Source organism: Danaus plexippus, chromosome 12 (genome assembly GCF_018135715.1).
Source record: "Danaus plexippus chromosome 12, MEX_DaPlex, whole genome shotgun sequence".
NCBI classification, from domain to species: domain Eukaryota; kingdom Metazoa; phylum Arthropoda; class Insecta; order Lepidoptera; family Nymphalidae; genus Danaus; species Danaus plexippus.
Genome location: NC_083545.1, coordinates 6,750,120 through 6,772,684, shown reverse-complemented (window position 1 = coordinate 6,772,684; position 22,565 = coordinate 6,750,120). Strand labels below are relative to the sequence as shown.

At 35.4% G+C, this 22,565-nt stretch overlaps 3 protein-coding genes and 2 long non-coding RNA genes across 11 annotated transcripts in view; 3 read left to right on the top strand and 2 right to left on the bottom strand.

The window, feature by feature from the left end:
* The window catches only part of LOC116772290 (uncharacterized), a 66,683-nt gene extending 63,931 nt beyond the window's left edge, over positions 1-2,752 (top strand). Inside the window, exon 12 of the mRNA XM_032664411.2 lies at positions 103-2,752. Within this exon, the coding sequence (XP_032520302.1) occupies positions 103-208 (106 nt within the window). The 3' untranslated portion in view covers positions 209-2,752. The remainder of the gene's footprint in view (positions 1-102) is intronic.
* Positions 2,753-3,522: 770 nt separating this feature from the next.
* LOC116772291 (transmembrane protein 223) lies at positions 3,523-4,482 on the bottom strand. Its single transcript, XM_032664412.2, has 2 exons — positions 4,032-4,482; positions 3,523-3,949 (listed from the first exon to the last, which is right to left on the bottom strand). The coding sequence occupies exons 1-2, from the start codon at positions 4,408-4,410 to the stop codon at positions 3,657-3,659; spliced, it is 672 nt and encodes a 223-aa protein (XP_032520303.2). The 5' UTR covers positions 4,411-4,482; the 3' UTR covers positions 3,523-3,656.
* Positions 4,483-5,912: 1,430 nt separating this feature from the next.
* On the bottom strand, positions 5,913-9,624 carry LOC116770715 (uncharacterized). Of its 7 annotated transcripts, XR_009752770.1 has the most exons (7): positions 9,484-9,624; positions 8,558-8,671; positions 7,613-7,798; positions 7,211-7,538; positions 7,041-7,120; positions 6,914-6,950; positions 5,913-6,711 (listed from the first exon to the last, which is right to left on the bottom strand). It is a non-coding gene; the product is annotated as an uncharacterized LOC116770715 (long non-coding RNA). The 7 variants fall into 7 exon arrangements; XR_009752768.1 differs by having other exon boundaries at positions 6,914-7,120; XR_009752769.1 differs by lacking the exon at positions 6,914-6,950.
* On the top strand, positions 9,049-9,682 carry LOC133319078 (uncharacterized). The gene is made up of 2 exons (XR_009752775.1): positions 9,049-9,181; positions 9,577-9,682. It is a non-coding gene; the product is annotated as an uncharacterized LOC133319078 (long non-coding RNA).
* A 446-nt stretch (positions 9,683-10,128) lies between these two features.
* Positions 10,129-21,311, top strand: LOC116772257 (DNA topoisomerase 2). Its single transcript, XM_061522144.1, has 18 exons — positions 10,129-10,323; positions 11,305-11,530; positions 11,701-13,600; positions 13,679-13,818; positions 14,146-14,348; positions 14,671-14,819; positions 15,215-15,452; positions 15,582-15,739; positions 16,081-16,289; positions 16,764-16,898; positions 16,974-17,112; positions 17,305-17,428; positions 17,709-17,864; positions 18,798-18,950; positions 19,349-19,465; positions 19,665-19,821; positions 20,022-20,272; positions 20,469-21,311. The coding sequence occupies exons 1-18, from the start codon at positions 10,309-10,311 to the stop codon at positions 20,598-20,600; spliced, it is 4,602 nt and encodes a 1,533-aa protein (XP_061378128.1). The 5' UTR covers positions 10,129-10,308; the 3' UTR covers positions 20,601-21,311.
* Positions 21,312-22,565: the final 1,254 nt, after the last annotated feature.

Sequence of the window (22,565 nt, the reverse complement as noted above, 5' to 3'; positions counted from 1 at the left end):
CTTTATATCCGTACATATAACAAATTAAATTAATCTATTAACATATTTATTTAATGTATGTTTTAAATTTAAATCCTTATGATTTTGATATTAATGTTTCAGACTCTGCAATCCCAATACGAAGAACTTGGAGGAAGTGGATGAGATAGAGAGCATCAGTCCCGGCCGAGAAGACGACGACGAACGTACGAGATACATCTCAGACTGACGATACTAAAGTAGACCTTATTACAAGGTATTACAGTTGCAGTTTGATCATATCGAACTCTTAACACATTCAACTGAACCTTTATCAATACGAACTATTTTTACTTACCGACAGATTTTAAAACCAAAAATCTGTTAACACTTATTCGGGCTTTAGTGACTTAATAAAAGCGGAGATGAAAAGTTGTAACGTAAAGTGAACTCTGTGCTGTTGTAATAAAGTTCACTATGGCATGTCGGTTGTAAAGTATGAAAATGATAAAGACTTAAGATTTGATCGTAAATTATAATAATAGTTTAGATGTCACGGTAAGGAGTACAAATTAAGGAACTAGCTGGTATTAGCTATCGTTAGCTAGTCATAGATACGGAGAAATTTAAACGGAAAAATAAAACTTAAAGTAATAGCTGTTAAAGTTATGCTTGAGTCATATTTTTTATCTGTATTTAATGTTGATTATATAAAAAATTAGAAAATGGCGTTTGACCTAGGTTAGGATAAGTTATTGTGCACGCGTTGTCTATGGTTAGTGTGAGGCCTCCAAAGGTGACTTAACATCGTGACGAAAATGGGCCAATTTATTATAATTATATGATCTCTGGACATAAATTAATGTTATATATATAAAGAAATAGAGTGAATACATTGCAAATGTTCTCTAATATTATATATTTTGACAGTGACGTCTACAGATAACAAATAATTTTATGACATTAAATTACGAGACGACACATTGTGGTTATTGTCAGAATGTTTAATGGAAGGTAATACGTTTAAAAACTTATCTTCATTATAGATTAGCGTTGAATTAAACAAAAAGAACTTAATGATCTGTGAGAACTCTTAGTGAATAGTTCGGATATTTGGTACTCAGTATTTTTGATGCTTATTAAGGACCTGTCGAGAATATATTTTGAAATCAAGCTGTATTTAGTGTTAGTTCCGGTTTTTGATATTCTTAAGTGTGGATTCATATAGACGTGGCTGAAAACTAAAGTCGGGGGGGGGGGGGGTATTAATGTCAGTGATAGAAAATGTCACACATTAATTAAATCATATATATTCTTCTAAATTATATTTATGTCTCACGTTATGTCAGAATGTTGTGTTTTATTATGATGTACTTACGAACAAATCCCCTGCTCTTAAAAATATCAAAAACTATTAATATGTTAGTGTCATTAGAAATATCAAATATTTTCTATAGACATTGATGTTTATTTAAAATTGTATAAGATATATGTCATATTCATGGTGATGTGGAGACGGAGTGGGTGTTGCTAGTTGTATATGGTTTGACATAGATACTGTGACTTACGTGTAAAAGTTGACTGAAGTTTTGTTAAGACAATGAGACTGATGAAAGAAACTGTCGATTGTTTGTGGATCAAAATGGACATGTAACTCAATGTTAGGGATATTATATTATGATTTGTATGGAAAACTATTGAGGTGATTCTTTATTTCATGTCATTTGAGTTATATGTTTTGTTACAAACTAGGTAATTATACATCAAGATCACAGGAGTGGCAGATATTTTTTATATAAATTAAACTACTCGCTGTTGTTATATATTTCTTCTTTGTTTTAAGTGAGGACGGGAGAGTGAAACCTTAAAATTTCATCTGTAGAATGGTTATGGATGTATCGTGTGTGGTGTAACTTGTGTAGTCTGCTGTGTGAGTCGTGAATGTTAGTGTAACTGCAATGCAGTGATACAATGCATGTTAGTTTTAATAAAATTAACTCTATATATGTGAACAGAAACGTTCGACAGCTGTAATTTATATCAATTTTATTATAAAAACTTGCACTGCTTTTTCATTTTTTGCTCTAACAGAGCGTTAAAACGTAACTTATTCATAGTTATATAATGAATATTAATTTATTGTAAATAAGGTATATTACTGTACTTAAAGCGGATCCATTTTAATTGTTATTCTCGATTTCTGTCGTTAAAAAGAAAAGCTCAAAAAAAAAAACTCGTGAACTCCAGTAACCGTGTACTGTAATGTGTTTAATGTTGTAAGATTTCTTGTATATATTTAACGAGTCTCTTTAACTCAATCGATAGCTTGTTGTAGCGAGCTAGTTGAAGCATTTGTAGATTTAGATTGGAAATTGTCTATAGTATAGAATAAGGAAGGAATTCATCACTTCTATGTAAGTCAATGGTATGTAGCGAGGGCCGCCACCATTAAATTATATTATTGGACACAGTTATATTCCAATCTGCCAATCATTTGATTATAACAAATAAAGCTTAAGTGTATTTAAAATTGCTATTCAATTGTGACAATTTATTTAGTGAATGATTTAAAAAAAAACTCTCTTTTTGTTATCTTCATATGATTTGAACTAAGTCTATGTGATTAATATCAGAAACACATATATCTTGTGTCCAATAAAACGGCAGTTGTGTAAATAAAATTACTAAAATTTATTTTTGTTATAAAAATTTTACTTTGCGTTTATTTTGTGTTGATAGAACATCACTTTGAGTTAATTATTTTTTTTTTAAGTAATAAAGATTTTCAAATAAACAGCATTTTTTTTATTTCCCTTAATTTAATCCAATTTGATGTTTAACAGCAGAAAAAATTTCTTGCTCTTTTTGTTCTGGTTTCTTAAAACAATATTTATATAGACACCTTACAAGTAATATTTTAAGCTGAACACTGTTTAACACTGACTGGGGTGATGGTCTCGGACATCACAGATGTACGATAGAAGTAAGTACAGCAACAAGCTTTGATTCTGCCAGGCGTCACCAACCAAAATGTTTACATTTTCATTGTGTATATCAATCATTCGGTCAATGAGTGGTAAATTATATATTCTTTTAGATGTAACCACGTAATTATAAATGTATATAAAATACCTACTCATTAGAAACACGTATGTAGCCATCAGGAGCGTTTAAATAATGATCCTTTAGCAATAATTTCTAAAATGTTTGGATCATTTGTGTCTAATTCCCAAAATAAAACAATGCTCCTGGACCAAACACTGTTGATGAGATCCTTATTCCTTTCAGACGTCGAAGCAAATTTAGAATGTATATCATATATGCCAAATATGGGATGATAGAATTGATTTTACGTGACCCAGAAAAAATCTTTGTGATTTAGAAAGAAGAAGAGATTTTTTACTACCTCTAGCAAGAGAGCTAGTCTTATCTGAAACATTAAGTATACAATGATTGACTACCAAGAGACCTGTGACTTACTACAAAGAGTTTTGGGTAAAGATTTGCCCAAGTCAATTCTGAAACAAAGTGATTATAGTATGTATAAAAATAAATACACATATCTATATACACTTATAACATATTATATTCAATAATGACACCTCACAGACACCAGCTCAGTTTCAAGATTTTAAATTAATTATAAAGACAAATAAGTTTAATTGATTTTGTACATAATAACATCACTCTATACATTTCTACCATGTCCTTTTCAAGCCAGCGGTTGAATCAAACAGCATTGGATTTTTGAATTCACCTCTCATATCCAACATGTAATGCATCATAGTATTTTTTACTTTTATAGGCAGCTGTACTCTAGCAATTTTCCTACTTTCTTTGGAGCACACACATTCCACTGGCACCTTCATAATCCTGTTCTTACCGAAAGGGCCGTAAGTGATAAATGTCAAATGTCTCCCTCCTTTGTTAAGAATTAAATAACGTACTGACTTAAGGGTGTACAACCATATCATGGCTAATGATCCAGTGCCTGTAAGGAAAACATGCCCATGGGATAAACTTATTTCGGATTTTTTATACTACAATTGATATTTTGACTAAATAAAAAATACCTATTAATATTGCTACTGTTCCTAAAGTATTTCTGTATTTATTTTCTCCTAAATTAATTCTTCTGAACCATGGAGTGTCTTCAGTTATTTTTGATTTGTCGACCGGTGCGTCTCTCAGAGTTTTCAAGGCGAATATCCCCAAGTATGTCCAAAACATGTATTGAACGATTGCAAATACATTCATATACATGTAAAATTTTGGATTCTCATATTTAAACAATACAACATCTTTAGCAACATTTGTATTTACATCATGAACAGTTTTGGTAACAACAGAACTAAATGGTTTTATACTAGGTTTTATTGGATTATTATAAAGTAAACATTTAAGAGCTTGAACTCTTTTTAAAGCTATTGAGGCGAACGATAAAACAGACATAATTATCACTTAAGTTACATAAATAAAAATAGAAGAGGTTTCGGTATCATAACCAAAAATTGTATTTGACAAATTTACTGTCAAGTGTCAACAGCATTAAAAGATTAAGTTTGACCTGAGATTGAAGAAGTTTACGGTTTTCAAATCAATTTTAGAAACAAAATTTGAGAATATAAAATATAATTATATTCATGTAAAATAATTTCACAAATAAGTTAATTAAAAGAATAATGCTGAAATTTTAGTAATAAGTAATTATCAATAATTCTAAAGTGATATTCATAGACAACAATCAAGGGCGTCTTATGTCTGTTCAGTGTCTATGGTTAGACGAGGAAAGCGCGGGAATTCAAAAGTAGACGCGGGCTTTTGAAAATTTTAAATATTTTAAATAGTTTTATAATATAATTTGGAAATATTTATTTAATTTTTTTGTACAGAAGGTAAATTTAGGTATTATATAGGTGATTATTAGTGAAAGATGGTGAAAAAACGCAAAAAAAAGGATACGGGTGAGTCCTTGCTTTCCAGTACAAGCAGCGATTCTGATTATGAAGAATCGCCAGCATTGCAGGATGCAGATGCCTTCGCTCCCTTTAGGGTCGCTGATTATTGTCGACGATACCCTGAAGATGCGGAAGCCAAGTACGAATTCATAGTATTTGTTGAAAGTACTAATGAAGTTCCACTCGGCAATAGGGACATGATGTCTCTAAGTGCTAGTTTCATACGCTCTGTAAAAGGCATACAATACTTAAAGAAAATCAACAAATATAAGGTCGGTGTTGTGTTCCAACGTGCGAATTTAGCAAATGCATTTTTAGACAATGCTACATTCCTTAAAGAGCAACGCCTTAAGGCTTCAATACCAGCAGGGGCCACCGAACTTGCAGGAGTTATCCCTTCGGTACCCACTCATTTATCCAATCACAAAATATATAAAGCCATTTCTACAACAAAAAAAGTAATTTCTGTCCGACGCATAATGCGTAAAGTCAGACAAGAAAATAACACATTCACCCTGCAACCTACTCAGAGTGTTGTAATAACATTTGCGTCAGCTACGTCACTGCCGGACTATGTGCATATTAAGATGTGGCGTCTGCCCGTCTCTGCATATGTCCCACCGATAAAGCAGTGTTTTAAATGTTTACGGTATGATCATTTAGCTAAATTTTGTAAGAATTCAGCACGATGCTCCATATGCACAGAGGGGCATTCTTTTAAAGAATGCAAGGTTAATATTGAAAAAGCTAAGTGCATTAATTGCAATGGCAATCACATTGCCATCTCTGGCCAGTGCCCTATAAGACAAAAGAAAATTGCAAACAGTAAACCCAAGTCTTACGCTGACACCTTAAAAAATCCATTAAATTTTCCATCATTAAACAAACATCTGAATACTCAAGAAGTAATCCAAGCCATACTTTCAAACTCTGAAGCAATGACTCTACTAACTGAATCTATAGTAAAAGTTATTACTTTAAATAAAACTCAAAATATTAGTATAAGTTCACAATTTATTAGCTCAGCTATTAAAGAAACCATTCAGAATAAAAATAGCAAATCGTCACATTCAACCATCGAATCTTAAATATTGTACAGTGGAACGCTCAAAGTCTGTTAAGTAACAGACTTGAGTTCCAAAATTTTTTATACCAAAATAATATACATGTTGCTCTTATTTCAGAAACTTGGCTCAAGCCAAGCATTCAATTTAATATACGTGGTTATACCATTATTAGGAATGACTGCGGTAATGACCATAACGGCGTAGCAATATTAATTAAAAATGGTATAAATTTCTCTAAGCTCGATACTTTTTACGATGATTCGTTACAAAATGTAGTAATTGTTATTAAACTAAAACGTAAATCCATTTCTTTGGTTAGTTTTTATAGTCCTGGTAATAGTTTTCCTGGTTTTGAAAAGGCGAAGTTAGATCGTTTATTGTATACTATTCCGAAACCGTTAATAATTGCAGGCGATTTTAATGCCCATCACACTTTCTGGGGTTGTAGTCGTATAGATTCTCGGGGCAGAGCTATTATGGATTCCATGGATGACAATGACTTAATACTTTTAAATAATGGTCAACCAACAACTATAGGCTCTCATATTTGGAAACCGAACAGTCTAGATTTAACTATGGTATCTTCTTCTTTGTTTCTTTCTTGTGAATGGCAAGTTCATCAGGAATCTTTAGGCAGTTATCATCTGCCCACTATCACAAGATTTACTCTCGTAAGAGACGAACATGAACCCTCTATTTCCTTGAACAACATTCCTTTTCACAGCAACCTGAAATTAGTAAATTGGGATAATTATGAACAAATTGTTAATGAAATGTTAATGAACTTTGAGATTGACAACTGTGATCTGCTCGATTCATACAGAAAGTTTTGTGCAATTATTCTATCGGCAATCGAATTTTCTGGACCTAGCTTAAACCATAATACAACTGATAGTAGTAATAACCGTCTTAGAAAGAGGCGTCAAGTACCTTGGTGGAATGCCAAATGTTCAAAAGTAGTAGAAGACTGCAAGAACGCGTACATTAATTTCAAAGCTAGTCTTAATAGTCAAAATTACATTATTTTCAAACGTGCACAAGCCTTCAAAAAACGTACTCTAAAAGAAGAACGTCGCAAAAGTTGGTCTGAATTTTGCTCCTCAATAAATCGTTTGACATCAATAAGTCGCATTTGGGCTAAAATGAGAAAATTCAAAAAAAGCTTCTCAAGTTTTAATCTATTTTCTGACCTCAATTGGGTTCAGACATTTTTATATAAATACACACCTGATACTGTTTCACAACAGATAAGTATAGATAATGTTCTTGGAGTAAATAGTGATAATTCATACATGATTGGTCGTTTTACTTTACAAGAGTTAAAGTCTGCATTAGCTTCTAGAAAAGATTCCTCATGTGGCCTGGATTGGCTTTCCTATAGAATGTTTAAACTTTTAAATGTTCAAAATCTATCTATTTTCCTAAGTTTGTTAAATAGTCTATGGTCGTCTTCTATTATCCCAGAGGATTGGAAAACTGATTGTCTGGTACCAATATTAAAACCTGGCAAAGACTCAAATTTGGCTGATTCTTATCGTCCCATTACGCTTAGTTCCTGCGTTGGAAAAATTTTCGAACAATTAATAAAACAGAGACTAATTTTTCACATAGAAAGTAATAATCTTTTACCTTACAATCAGTTCGGCTTTCGTTGTGGTCGTTCTGCTTGTGAGAGTTTACGTCATCTCTGTCTGGATATCCATGATGCTCGTTCCGAGAATAAAGTATTAGTTGGAGTTTTTTTAGACATTGTAGGGGCATTCAATAATGTAAATCTGGAAAAACTATCCTCAATTTTATTATCACTACAGGTACCTGGAAAAGTTGTAAATTGGATTTTTAATTTTTTGAACTACAGAAAAGTGTTTGTTAAGGTTAACAATCGGTTATTTGGTCCAAGGTATTCTTGTAGGGGTGTATCACAGGGTGGTGTATTGAGCCCTCTACTCTTTATCCTATTCATACATCAGCTAAATTCAATACTGGGGAGTGAAGTTTCTAATCTGCAGTTTGCAGATGATTTAGTTGTTTATTGTTCTGATACTAGTCTGTTACATGTACAATCAGTCCTCAATGTTGCACTCCAGAAACTAAAGAACTATTTTGATAGCCTTGGGCTAGAGGTCAGCATTGACAAAAGTAAAGTTGTTGTCTTTTCAAAAAAGGCTATTAGAAATAGGAATGTCAATATTTTGTTCAATAATAATGTAATGTCTGTAGATAGGTCTGTAAAGTTTTTAGGTGTTATTTTTTCAAACAATTCTAGATGGAATAAGTATGCTGAAATCCTAGAAGCTCGTGCTTTAAATGCTTGTAATGTTTTAAAATCTTTGACAGGCACATATTGGGGTGCTGATCCAAGGATTTTATTAACATTGTATAAATCGTTAGTAAGGAGTCATTTTGAATATGCTTACTTTTGTTTTGCAGGAGTAGGTACTATAGTGGATAAATTAGAAAAGATACAAAACAAATGTTTGCGTATTATAATGGGTGCGATGCGAACTACTCCCATAGTGTCAATGCAGGTGGAATGTAATATACCTCCATTGGCACTTAGGTTTAAATACTTACAATCAAAATTTTTTGCAAGGTTGCTCTCCATTAGTAATCATCCACTTCTTGTTAAACTGAGGCACACTAATAACAGGACTGCCAATATTAATTCTTATCTGTTGCAAGGTTTTTCTGAAACAGAACAAATTTTTAATGAACACAACATTTTTTCCAGCATAGTATGGCCTTGTTACTCTGGGTCATACAAATCTAAATTTATTCAGATTAAAATTGTAGTTAAAAAATTTTTAAAGTATAAGGAAGACATTTATAGGGAACTTGATAGGTGGCAGGGATATCATCAGATATATACAGATGGGTCTAGGAATAATGAAGCAGTCTCTATAGCTGTCTATGATAGTCAGGTCAAAAGTGGATTTGGGCATAGGCTGAATCCACTCACAAGCATATACTCAGCTGAATCCATAGCTGTATACACAGCTATGGAGCACATTCAAACACAGACTCACCAAAAGTGGATTATAATAACGGACAGTTTAAGCTTATTAATGGCATTACAAAATCCACAATTAAATTCAAAAACTAACTATATTATATATAAATTAAGGGAGTTGTATCACTTGCTGTCACAAAACAAGCAAATAGTCCTCTTCTGGACACCAGCCCACATTGGTGTGAATGGTAATGAGCAAGCAGATTATTTAGCAAAATTTATTACAAACCCGGCCCACAATCAATTAAGTAATAGCTTTTTAAACTTCCCAATTCCTTCTTCAGACGCTCTATCTCTTTTCAAACTCACATTACAGGAAGAATTTTATAACTTATGGCATCAGGTCGTAAAGGTAAAAGGAAAATGGCTAGCTACAATAAAGAAAAAGATCTCTTCCCCCTGGTTTACCCGGGGTAACAACTATATCAATAGAAAGTATTATACCACAATCTGTCGTTTGCGTCTAGGACATTGTAGTTTTGGTGCTCACCTTTTTAGGATTGGTGTTTTTGACTCTTCAACTTGTAGATATTGCAATAGTGCTGATGAAACCCTTGAACATATATTTTTTGATTGTCCACAGTTTAGTATTCAAAGGATGGTCCTTGTAGATCAACTTTTAAGTATTTTTAAAACTGCTGAAGATATCCCGCGCTCCCTTCAGCAAATATTAAGCATTCAAGAATGCTTCTCGGCAGTTTATGGCTTTATTGTTTCTACTATAAATGAAATCTAATTGTTATTTGTACATATGTATATAATACTAATTTGTTTGTTTTGTTTGAGATATTTGTTTTTCAGCTATTTCAGCTATATTCAGGATTTGACCGTTAAGTATATTGATCTTGACAAATGAAATGTACCAAAAATGACATTACAAGGATTTGACATTGGAAAAAGATGGAATGTGATAATACAAGAATTTGACAAAAAAAAAATATTTTAAAAGAAGACATGGCTTCGGCCTAATTTAAAAAACATGACTCAATGAAAAAAAAATAAGAATAAGACATGGCTCCGGCCTGATATATAAAAATATTTAAGACACAAAATACAAAAGACATGGCTGTATGGGCTTTGTTCTCTTTGCCTGTTCTGAATGGAACGAATTTAACCAAAAAAAAAAAAATGTCTATGGTTACTCACGGCGTCTTTGTCAAGAACGTTGTTTCGTCGCTGATGAAGTTTTTGCTAAATACGGCAGTGAAAATGTTGTTTTCTAAAAGCTAATAAATTAATAACCTGTAGTGTCTTGTATACAAGACAATCGTGCGAAGCGTTGATCGTTCAATGTTTTTTGAGCACGACTCCCAAGATGGCTGATATTAAGGTAAGCAATAATCTTGGCGGCATTTTGAGTGGTAACGGTCGAATAATGTTTATTAACCGACTTCATTTTTATCCATATATTAAAATGTTTAAATGTTTTATAATAAATAATGTAGAACATTGCTTTTTTAATATGAGCAAAAAACTTATGCGTATATAGCATGAAATATTTAATTTGAAGAGTTATTCTTTTAAACATATTTCATGATTAAAAAAATCTTCATTGTATTTATTATTTCATTTGTATATCACTTACCTGTTATTGATGCTTATTAAATAAAATTAATTTAAATCTACCTTCATTTTTTGTCAATAAATTCGTTATAGTTTAAATAATCTCATAATACAAGTGCAGTTTACTTGGCATCGTAAGAAAAATGTTCTGCTGGAGTTATAAGAAAACTACAATTTCCTTAAATTATTTCTTGATTATTAAATCAGGAGTGCATTTGCAAAATCCTGTCTCTTGTTTGAGGCTACTTACTAATTTTCTTGTTTTCTGATTTATTTCAGTATTATATATATATATTTAATGTAGTACCTAGATTAATAATATTTTCTCTTATTTACCGGTAGATATTTGTAAATTGATTTAGTGTTTATTTATGCCAATGACACATTTCTTGTTTTGCTAAATGTTTATGTTATCTATATTTTTGTTTTTTCTCTTATTTCTTGAAACTTCCGTGACTGTTTAATGTCTTTTCGTCTATAAGTAGTTATTATAAGACTGTAATCATTGTAAATGGTTTAGTAGTAAACTGACTATTAAAGTAAAAATAAATGTGTTCTCATTACTTTGATTGTATTATACATTGGAAACTTGTAATGATAAAGCTGCCAAGCTCGTTCAAACATCTGTTATATTTATTTTATGCATCATAACAAGTAATAAAATTACTCAAAATTATTTGTTTATTTAAATCCATATATGTTTTTTTGCCATGCATAGCCATATGCTAATTTCATATTTTTTTTTTAGTCAATGTTCAATAGAATGAGCAATGGCACTCAGAATGGTACATCAGAGGCTGCCAAGGGCCAGAAAGGTGCTATTGAAAAAATATATCAGAAGAAATCGCAATTGGAACATATACTGTTACGACCCGACACTTACATAGGGTCGGTTGAACGTTCCACAGAAACAATGTGGGTCTATGATAAAGAGAAAGAGTGTATGGTCCAACGAGAATTGACATATGTACCAGGTAATATGTTGAACAATCATAGTTTACTTTAACTTTTATATTAAAAATAGTTTTTGCTAAATTAATTGTAATAATATTGACTGATTTGTGTGTAACTGAACTCTAAATACCGTATTCACCCTCAAAGTTTTCTCTTGTAAATTAGATTTTGACCCATTTTTTTTTTTCAGGTTTATATAAAATATATGACGAAATATTAGTGAACGCTGCTGATAATAAGCAAAGGGATCCTAAAATGGATGTCATCAAAATAGACATTAATCAAGAACAAAATACAATATCAGTATATAACAACGGATGCGGGATCCCTGTGGTTATGCACAAGGATGAGAAAATGTTTGTGCCCACCATGATCTTTGGACATTTATTGACATCTTCCAACTACAATGACGAGGAAGAGAAAGTGACAGGAGGAAGAAATGGATATGGAGCAAAACTATGTAACATCTTCTCAACAAAGTTCACAGTGGAGACCGCATCCAAACAATACAAGAAACACTTCAAGCAGACATGGGGTTCCAACATGACAAAGGCCTCGGAACCCAAAGTTAAGGAGTCCGGTAAAGATGACGATTTTACAAAAGTGACTTTTAGCCCTGATTTGGCTAAATTTAAAATGGATAAGTTAGAAGACGACATCGTAGCGTTGATGTCACGGAGAGCCTACGACGTGGCCGCCTCTACGACGGGGGTCAAAGTTTATCTTAATGGAGAAAGATTGAAAATAAATAAGTTCAAGGACTATATCGATCTATACATTAAAGGCAAAGAGGACGAGAACGGCCAACCCCTGAAGGTTGTATACGAGAAAGTTAACGACCGGTGGGAAGTGGCTCTGACTCTATCCGACAGGGGCTTCCAACAAGTGTCCTTCGTGAACTCCATCGCCACGACGAAAGGAGGCAAACACGTCGACACTGTAGCCGACAGTGTGGTCAAGAATGTATTAGAAGTACTGAAGAAAAAAAACAAAGGCGGCGTTAACATCAAACCGTTCCAGGTTAAAACTCACATGTGGGTATTCATAAATTGTCTGATCGTCAACCCGACCTTCGACTCACAGACCAAAGAAAACATGACTCTGCAGGCCAAGAGTTTCGGTTCCAAATGTAATTTCTCCGAGAAGTTTATAAATGCGGTGACAAAATCCGGTTTAGTAGAATCTGTCCTCACGTGGGCCAAGTTCAAGGCGCAGAATGAATTAGTTAAGGCGTCTGGAAAGAAACAGAGTAAGTTAAAGGGCATACCGAAACTAGAAGACGCTAATGACGCGGGTACCAAGAATGCTCATCTATGCACGTTAATCCTCACCGAGGGAGATTCGGCCAAAACTTTAGCCGTTTCTGGACTTAGCGTAGTCGGTAGGGATCATTACGGCGTCTTCCCACTGAAGGGTAAACCGCTCAACGTTAGAGACGCATCACACAAGCAGGTTCTTGAAAATGTTGAAATTAATAATTTAATTAAGATCGTAGGCTTACAGTACAAGAAGAAATATAACACTGTGGATGACTTGAAGTCGTTGAGGTACGGCAAGGTGATGATTATGGCGGATCAGGATCAAGACGGGTCTCATATAAAAGGTCTCATCATTAACTTCATACACCACAACTGGCCGGAGTTACTCAAACTACCGTTCCTAGAGGAATTCATTACGCCCATAGTGAAAGCTACGAAGAAAGATAAGGAATTCTCATTCTATTCCCTGCCAGAGTTCGAAGAGTGGAAGAGGGAAACCGACAACCATCACACTTACAATATCAAATACTACAAAGGTTTGGGTACCTCCACATCCAAGGAGGCTAAAGAATACTTCCAGAATATGGACAGGCATAGGATCAGATTCAGATACAGCGGGCCCACGGACGATCATCACATCGAACTGGCCTTCTCAAAGAAAGGCGCCGACCAACGCAAGGAGTGGCTCACGAATCATATGGACGAAGTTAAAAGGAGGAAGGAGATCGGTCTACCGGAAAGATATTTATATACCAAGGAGACTAAAGCCGTCACTTATTCAGATTTCGTCAATTTAGAGCTGGTTCTCTTTTCTAACGGCGACAATGTCAGGTGAACCAGCTAATATCTCATTACTACTTTATATTTAAATATGCACGATATTATAATACATTTTCCACTACATTTTAGATCCATACCATCAATGATGGATGGTCTGAAGCCTGGCCAGCGTAAGGTGATATTTACGTGCATCAAACGTAACGACAAACGAGAGGTCAAAGTGGCTCAGCTGGCTGGTTCCGTAGCAGAGCACTCGGCGTACCATCACGGTCAGTATACTTCTAACAATAAATAAGATTATTATATTACTAAGGAATTTACTAGTAATATTTTATAACAGAAGAGGGATGGCCCCTGAGTTTATAGCGCGACACTTTCACCATGTCAGTGTCAGAATATTATTTAATAACATGAAACAATATATAATTTCGTAATATTTTATGAATGGTAATTAACCACCAATCTATTATTTAAATTAATTTTACTCCAACAGTTAATCAAGATACTTTTTACTTATGCGCTCTTGCTATAATATCCTCCGCTTGAATACAGCTGTCACGAGATGTATCACCTATTATCAATAACGTATAACACAGGTGAACAGTCCCTGGCTATGACGATCGTTAACCTGGCCCAGAACTACGTGGGATCAAACAACATAAACCTGCTGGAACCGCGCGGTCAGTTCGGTACGAGGCTCTGTGGCGGCAAGGACTCGGCCAGCCCGAGATACATCTTCACGCTCATGTCGCCACTCACGAGACTAGTCTTCCATCCTCATGACGATCCGCTGCTAGTGGTATGACACATTGACATATATAAGTCCCAACGAAACGAGATAAAACATGTAAACAGGATTTTATATAGCATTGATCAGTTAAGATTTAAATTACACTAAAAACATGTTGGCATACAATGAGTCCAACAAAACAAGATAAAATATGTAAACATGTTGCAGTTTATAGGAAATATAATATTATACGCTATTCCTGACCTCACTGTGAAACTATAAATGATTGACTATGTTTGTCACAAGTTGAAAAAAATAACGCTAGAAAATTAAGTACTATTATAAAGAATTTTTTTAATTGCTTATTTACTTAATTAATTGTAACTTTCAGCACGAATTCGAAGACAATCAGAAGATCGAACCCATACATTACGTACCAATCCTGCCCATGGTCCTAGTGAACGGTGCTGAAGGGATCGGTACAGGGTGGTCCACTAAAATACCAAACTACAATCCGAGAGACATTGTAGCTAATATCCGGTAAGATATAACATTAAGTGCTTGGATGATCCTATTAAGTTAGATTGAATAAGAAATCTCTCTAGTGTTATACATGTATAGCTTGTGAGGACGCGTGTCTGTCTATGTATATATGGGATATGGAACTTTAGAGTGATGTAGCTCAGACATCAGACTAATAATAATAAATGGGCTGCAGATTGGATGTCTCTACAACCATGTATTTTGAATACAGTGACACAGATACTCATTTCTATATTTCTATTCGGGGTCGCATAAGAAGCCCATGACAATGCTGTGCGCCAAATCTACTGTAACATAAATTAAAGATTTTACACAAGCCTTTACAATAAGCGTGTGAGTTGTTGCATAGATATAATTATGATAGTAATAAAATTTTAACATTCGCATTACAGTCGAATGCTTGATGGCGAAGATCCAGTGCCAATGCATCCCTGGTACAAGAACTTCCGCGGAACTATCGAGAGCTTCGGCGACAAATACGTCATTTCCGGCGAGGCGGCCATTTTGCCAAACGAAAAGATTGAAATCACAGAGCTTCCTGTTGGCACTTGGACGCAGAATTATAAGGAGAACGTGCTAGAGCCTATGCTCGGTACAGACAAAGTTAAACCTTTGATATCCGAATACAGGGTGAGTACACTGCGTATACGAAACTATTAATAATTAATAGACACGAGCAGGACATAGGTCGCAGGTTCGAATCTAGTTCGTGTCGATGGATTTTTCACTCTACGTCTCTTATTTAAATTTTGTATCCAGGAATATAACACGGACACGACGGTGAGGTTCGTAGTGACCTTGCTGCCGGGCAAGCTGGCCGAGGTGGAGGCGGAGGGCATACACAAGGTGTTCAAACTGCAGACTACGATATCAATGACGTGCATGAACGCGTTCGATCACAACAACTGTCTCAAGAAGTGAGCTCGTTACACTACATATATCGCAGTAGTTTTATATAGGAATAAACTTTTCCTAGTTTTTAGTCTATTTACGCATAATTTTATCTGACCTTCGACCTGTATGGAAAGTAAATTATTACTTATAAAAATAATACAATTGTCTCTTTAATTTCTTTAGATTTCATAATTAAAATTTTTAAGTCCTTACAGTATTGAATTTTCCAAACATACGACATGAGAGTAGACTTTAAAGATACATTAAAATTAAACACAGCATTGTTTATATTAATGAAGACTCGTTTAAGCATGAAATTATAATATATAATTAAAAAAATAAATAAACATTGTTAATATTCCAGGTATGATAAGGTAGAGGAAGTGCTACACGAGTTCTACGGCATTCGTCTACGTTACTACGCTCGCCGTAAGGAATGGCTAGAGGGTCAGCTGCAGGCGGAGGCGGACAAGCTCTCCAACCAGGCCAGGTTCATACTGGAGAAGTGCGACAAGGGACTCGTCGTGGAGAATAAGAAGAGGAAGGTTCTGGTGGAAGAACTCATCAAGAGAGGTTCATTTGTTTACACGTTACCTGCGTCTTACTACGAGTCTTTACAAACTACATACGGAATGTTTGCTGTTTTTCATTCGTAAATCTATGATACTATCTGTGATTTATGAATGAAAAACTTTTAACGCGCCGTATGTAGTATGACGATTTTGACTGGTTGAGTTCTGATTGATTTACATTATTCTAGTTATATTAAGTACCACATGTGTGTGAAAAGACACAGAATTGATATTTAATTCTTATTCTTGAGTCCAGAAAATACCTTTTTATTTGTCACCTAATAAGTACAACAATCCAAATGTATTACTATATTTTATTTATGACAAACACTTAATGATGAGTATGTATAGGAAAAAAAAACAACATTTTTTTTCGGTTTCTAATGTGTTCCTCGGTTCCTAGTGTGCCATATGTTTATTTACTTATTATAAAAAGTATATTCCTAACAGATTATTAAAAATAATAATTGTTCAGGATATGCGCCCGATCCTATCGCTGATTGGAAGAAACGAGCGAGTAAAATGCAGGGATTGACCGCCGTGGAAGAGGAACCGGAGTCCGAGGAGGAGTTGGAACAAGAGGAAGTGAAGGGGAAATCAGCTGATCCTGGTAACAAATATAATGTAGTAAAGAAAATATGAATAGGATGAGACTTCAACAATACACACATAACATATATTGCAGAAAAAGTGTTCCAGCAACTGAAGGAAGTAAAGAAATTCAACTATCTCCTGGGAATGTCCATGTGGATGTTGACCAAGGAGAAGAAAGACGAGCTGCTCAAACAACGAGATCAAAAACTCACGGAGCTGGAAACGCTGAAGTAAGATAAACTACATACTCCCGGCCTGTCGGTTAATTTGCAGCAACCGCGAGAAACAAAACAAAAAATACACGTAGTAATCCAAAAAATATAAGTCTAATTTAAATGAATACTCGCGGAAGTCCTAGAGCTCGCTGTACTAGTCTTTATAATATGAGATAATGAATCATAGCCGTATTATCTCCCCGTTAGAGCGAAGACCCCGGCCATGCTGTGGCGAGAGGATCTGGATTCCTTCCTCATTAAACTCGACGAGGTGGAAGAACAAGAGCGACTCGACGAGAGCAACACGAACAAGAAAACATCAAAGGCATTGGTATATACTGAATACATATAGACAAAACGACTAGTTGTCCTGATCCCGGGCGCGCTGCTAACTAATAATACGCCTCTGTTTCATTGCTATCATACGTTAAGATGGACAGAATAAAGGTAATGTTTTGTAATCATTTGGGTTCTGAAGAATGTCAGCATGATATATAATAACTGTTAGAAGAGTTTTAGATATAAAAAATACAAAACTTTCCACACACACATATATAAGGCCGTGTCTTTTATTATAATGTAACACACAACTAAACAATGTCATGTTTTAGGCCGCGAACAAAAAGAATCGCAAATCGATAATGGATATAGTGCCTTCCGACAACGGCAGACGAGTGGAGCCGAAGATATCAGAAGATCTCATCAAGAGGATACAAGCGGCGGAGAAGGCGAAGATAAAGAAGGAGGTCAAGAAGGAATACGACCCGGTGAGAGGATCTGTCTGATGATATTTATGTGATGAAGCATTTAAACATTCACATCTACGACTAACTAGATCTCGCGTTGCAATCGCTCCAAAACAGGGTTTTTTAAAGTGGGTTCGCGGAAAGATTTACGCGACTTAAGGCTTGTGTTGTGCGTAGGGAGACTTAATTGTACCCGCCGTCATTCGCGTCACACATTTCGTGGAGATATTTTTGTTTCATGGCGATAACTTTGTTCGAATAACAATTTTGACAATGAGGCAGGGGCTGAAGAGAGGGCTATTAAAATCACCCTTCTGGGCGAAGCCAGACGAGGCCTTGTTTGGTTGTGAACCCAAAGTAACTAAACACGGTATTTTAAACCAATTGTACTCCAGAAATGACTTTACTGTGTGTGAAGAAAACTTACTTTCGGTTTTGATGTTCCAAAAGTTGATATTATTCTTAGAGAATGTGCTCCAAGAGATTTTGGTGGACACGGCGTCCAACATTATAACAGTAGGCGTGACCGCACTCCGAAACGTTGTAAACACGGGAAGTCAAACATTCCTAGCAATATCCATTGTCACAAAGGCTCATCTCGCGAGAATAAATAATTCTGAACTTAATAACTTGTTCGCACTTGATTATGAGCAATTTCTGTTATTTTTTCTCAGTTCACTAATTTTTAAACGATCGTTCTTAAATAATATTTTCATCAGCATAGAAGTTGGCAACATTTATTAAACAAAAACACTATTGTTCCACTATTTTATTACTTTGCTCAAACTAGGGTGGGTTCTGTTCATAATGGTTGGGAAGAGTGATTGATTGTTCTTATAATGCCATTGTCTTTTTAAGTCGGGCGTTACGAATATAGGCCGGTCATTTCGAGTAGCGTCCGGACGCGTCGAGTCGCCCGGACGCTAATACTAATATACTGTTTAATGTCATCAGGACGATCCGACCGGCGTGAGTCCCGCCAGCGGAGAGAAGAAGCCGAAGGGACGAGTGAAGAAGGAGAAACCTGAGAAAACGGAAAAGACAGATAAACCCGATAAAGAGGGTCTCAAACAAACCAAATTAACGTTCAAGAAGGAGCCCAAAAAGGTTAGCAGTTATATCGGCATTGTTGAATCAAAATATCCTACTCAGGAATCTGAACGTCCCGTAACACGTTACGAACTACGACACGCGAGTTACACTCTGACAGTGTATTGCAATATACTGATGTTATAACATATACATTACATAAGGCGAATGATTATCGCATAGTATTAACACGGACATACATTCCTTGGCTATATATATATATATATATATATATATATATATATATAGATTCTTTATGCTATGATAATTTAAAAAGGTAATACGTTTAAATTTGCTTTCCATATGTTAAAATCAATTCCCAGGCTCGAATCTTGCTCTTGGCGATGAGTTTTTCATTAAATAAGTGAATTGAATATTAACTCAAAAGTTTTTTAATTATAAAATTAATTTTACAGAAGAAGGCTGCTCTTAGTAACGATAGTTCCGACGAAATGTCCGTAACATCGGACGTGGAGATAACGTCCGCGCCCGCGCCCAGAGACAGGACGATCGTCAGAAGAGCCGCTACTAAGGTATGTCTGATAATTCATATAATATAAATATTAAAATAATGTATACAGAAAATTATACCTTTAAGATAACCGAGAATCACTTGTACTGTATAAAAAATAAAACAATATTTTGAAGATTTTATTTGATGATATTAATGTCGCGATGAGCACTCATCAATAATAAAATGTTATACAATAACGATATATATTTTGACACCAGGTACAAAAGTACAAGGACGGTTCGGACGAGTCGTCGGATTCAGAGCCAGAGCTGCTAGACAACAAGATCGACTCTGATAGAGACGTTCCCGAACCGATGTCCGACGACGATTTCACCGTCAAGAAAAATAATAAGAAACCTGCTGAAATGGACTCCGGTACTTGGCACTTATATGATTACTGTCGTTAAATGATTAATATGAGACAAAGAAAAGATATACCTCTCAAGAAAGGGGGATTTGACGAGCTTTGTAGTTATTTGATTTGAAATTCTCAAACGTAACGATGTAAAAATGTATTCTGTATTAAATCTCGTTTAATGGACGGCTGTGTTTTGATAAATTTATCGATTTTCCAGATTGTCTATTCGATTCGTTAATCGAGGACACCAAGAAGGAGGAGTCGGCGAAAAATAATGAACCGATACCAACAACGGTCCTGTCGAGTGACGACGATTCAGTTCAAGAAACTGCTCCCAAGAAGAAGCAGACCAAGAGGAAGTTGATGAACGTCGAGAAAGAGAAGCCTAAAGCGAGGAAGAGGCCGGCCAAGGTGGTGTTCAGCCAGAGCACGGACGGGGAGGACGAGGAGGCCTTCGAGACTAAAAAGGTTACCCGCACACACTGCATCTGATAACGTACAGTGATATGCGCTAAGGATGCCTGTAACGAAATGATTATGTATTGTTGTGGAACTTGTAAGAAAAGGGTTTTAACGTAGTTGATCTTAAATTAAGGTCCAAAAAGAAATTTTGTTTTGTCCTCGCTTCATTATTTTTATTATAATTCTGTCTCTTGGCCAACAGACAAAGAAGAAGGCCAATCCGAAAAAACGACAGAAGAAAGCCGACTCGGACAGCTCTTGCGAAGAAATTACTCGCGGGAGAGATAAGGACAAGGTGTACCGCTTCAGCGACGGATCCGACAGCGATCTATAAGGATCTATAGATCATAGATCACTCTAATGTACTGTTGTATAAGATCGGACTATTCATGTCGCATGGATGTTCTGTGTAAATATTCGTCTAGATGTAAGAATTTCTGACAAGTATTTTAATATTAATATTTTGTAAGTTTCTTTTAAAGAAGAATCTTTTAAAGCCAACGCTCACTTCGACGTAGTTAAGTTAACTACCCGCGGGGTTGTAGAGCCCGTTTTTAATACAAAGTTATATGACTGGTTTTATTTTCTTATCAACTTTTATCGTTGGGACGCGTTTGTTTCATGGATTATGAAATATATATAATGTATAGTGTGTGCGTCACGTCCGGTACGGGACTGCTCAAGGATGACGTCATTATTTACACTAACTTAATATATTTTAGACAAGTGTAAATAATTCTAAATTTTATATCACCTTTCTCTTCCTGTGTGTTCCTTGTTTGTGTTGTTTTTCGTTATTTTCCTTTTCCTGTCAACGTAGCTTTACTCCCGGCCAATCTTATTGCAGCATTCGTCTCATTCGATGTTTTGTTTGACATTCAACAACTCTCATTCCATAATTATTAATAGAATTAAATATTTTGTTATCAATCGGCGTCTATGAATGTACTATGATTTGTTACTTTATTCCGTCGTTGTAATTTTTTACGTAAACATTGTCGTAATTATAATATTGTAATTTGTAAATAAATTATACTTTTACAAGGATTTTTTTTAATGTATATTAGTAAATTGTTTACTTAATAAATTAATTTACACAACAAAGTAAAATAAAAGGAAAAATACTATTAGTATAGAGTTACAACAATATGCCATGTGTATGTTATGGGCCAAGTGCTTACTTACAATCTAAACTCGCATATTAATCACATCGCACACGCAGTGGTGCGCCGCGGTGTGGGGCCGGAAACAAAAACCTTAGGTTGGGTTACCTTATCTCTATCGCTGCAGACCATTGCTCAGTGGAGGCGACGGCGCATGAGGAGGTCCTGGATGAATGTATTTGTGTCAAGTGTTACAAAAAGAGCCTACAACCGCGTGCCATCACTGTGGAGTCGAAGAAGACACAGCACAACATACACGACAGGTATGTCCTGCCTGGAACGATTTTCGGGTGGGTCTTGTGTAATTCGTTGGGCCCGACCTATCTGTACCAGCTTTCATTGCTTCGATGGATAGCAATGAAGAAAGTTAGCAAGCCATGTCGGTATTCACCGAAAAGATATTGCTTAAAAAGAGGCGACAGAGAAGGAGAGGGAACAAAATCGTAACTCTCTCCCTATCCGTCGTAGTCGAGTAGAACGACGACGTAGAGCCTACTTGGCAGCGTCAGTAGCCTCGTAGAGTCTTACGTCGTCGGAGAGGACTAATGTCTTTCGAACGGGGGTCTCTGCCACCAATATTTTAATTTAAGGTCCTCGGCCGTTGTGCGCCTCTATTGGGTTCCGGAGGCAAAAATATGTAGAGTGAAGTATCTCCTCTACAGTAGTGAGTCTTGGTACGGACAGCCGCTGACGAGGTTACTGTGCGTTTTTTATCCCGCAGCCTCGTCCGTTTCGCGGAGCGCAGGAACTTACCAGGGTTTAATGGATCAGGCTGCCTCCTACTTAGGTGGTTTTTCTTAACCATCCTCACATAATCAACACCCTGCCCCTACAGGGCTCAATATGTGTAGATCTCATTCCTCGGTATACAAAAAAAAGGTTATCTTATAAAACTAACGAACTAAGTATTAATTTGAAAGAATTAACATCACTCTGCCCATCCATAGGCACTGGGCAGTATTCATAATGTCCGGGCAATGTGAAAAATTGATTGGTTATAATAACATCGCCCGCCCTTATCGGGCATTACTCATATTGCCCGGGCATTATGAATAATGCCCGATTAATCACTTGGCCCATAACATATACATAATTTAGTGTATATTGTTTTGTTCATAGTCAGAGAGTCAGTCAAA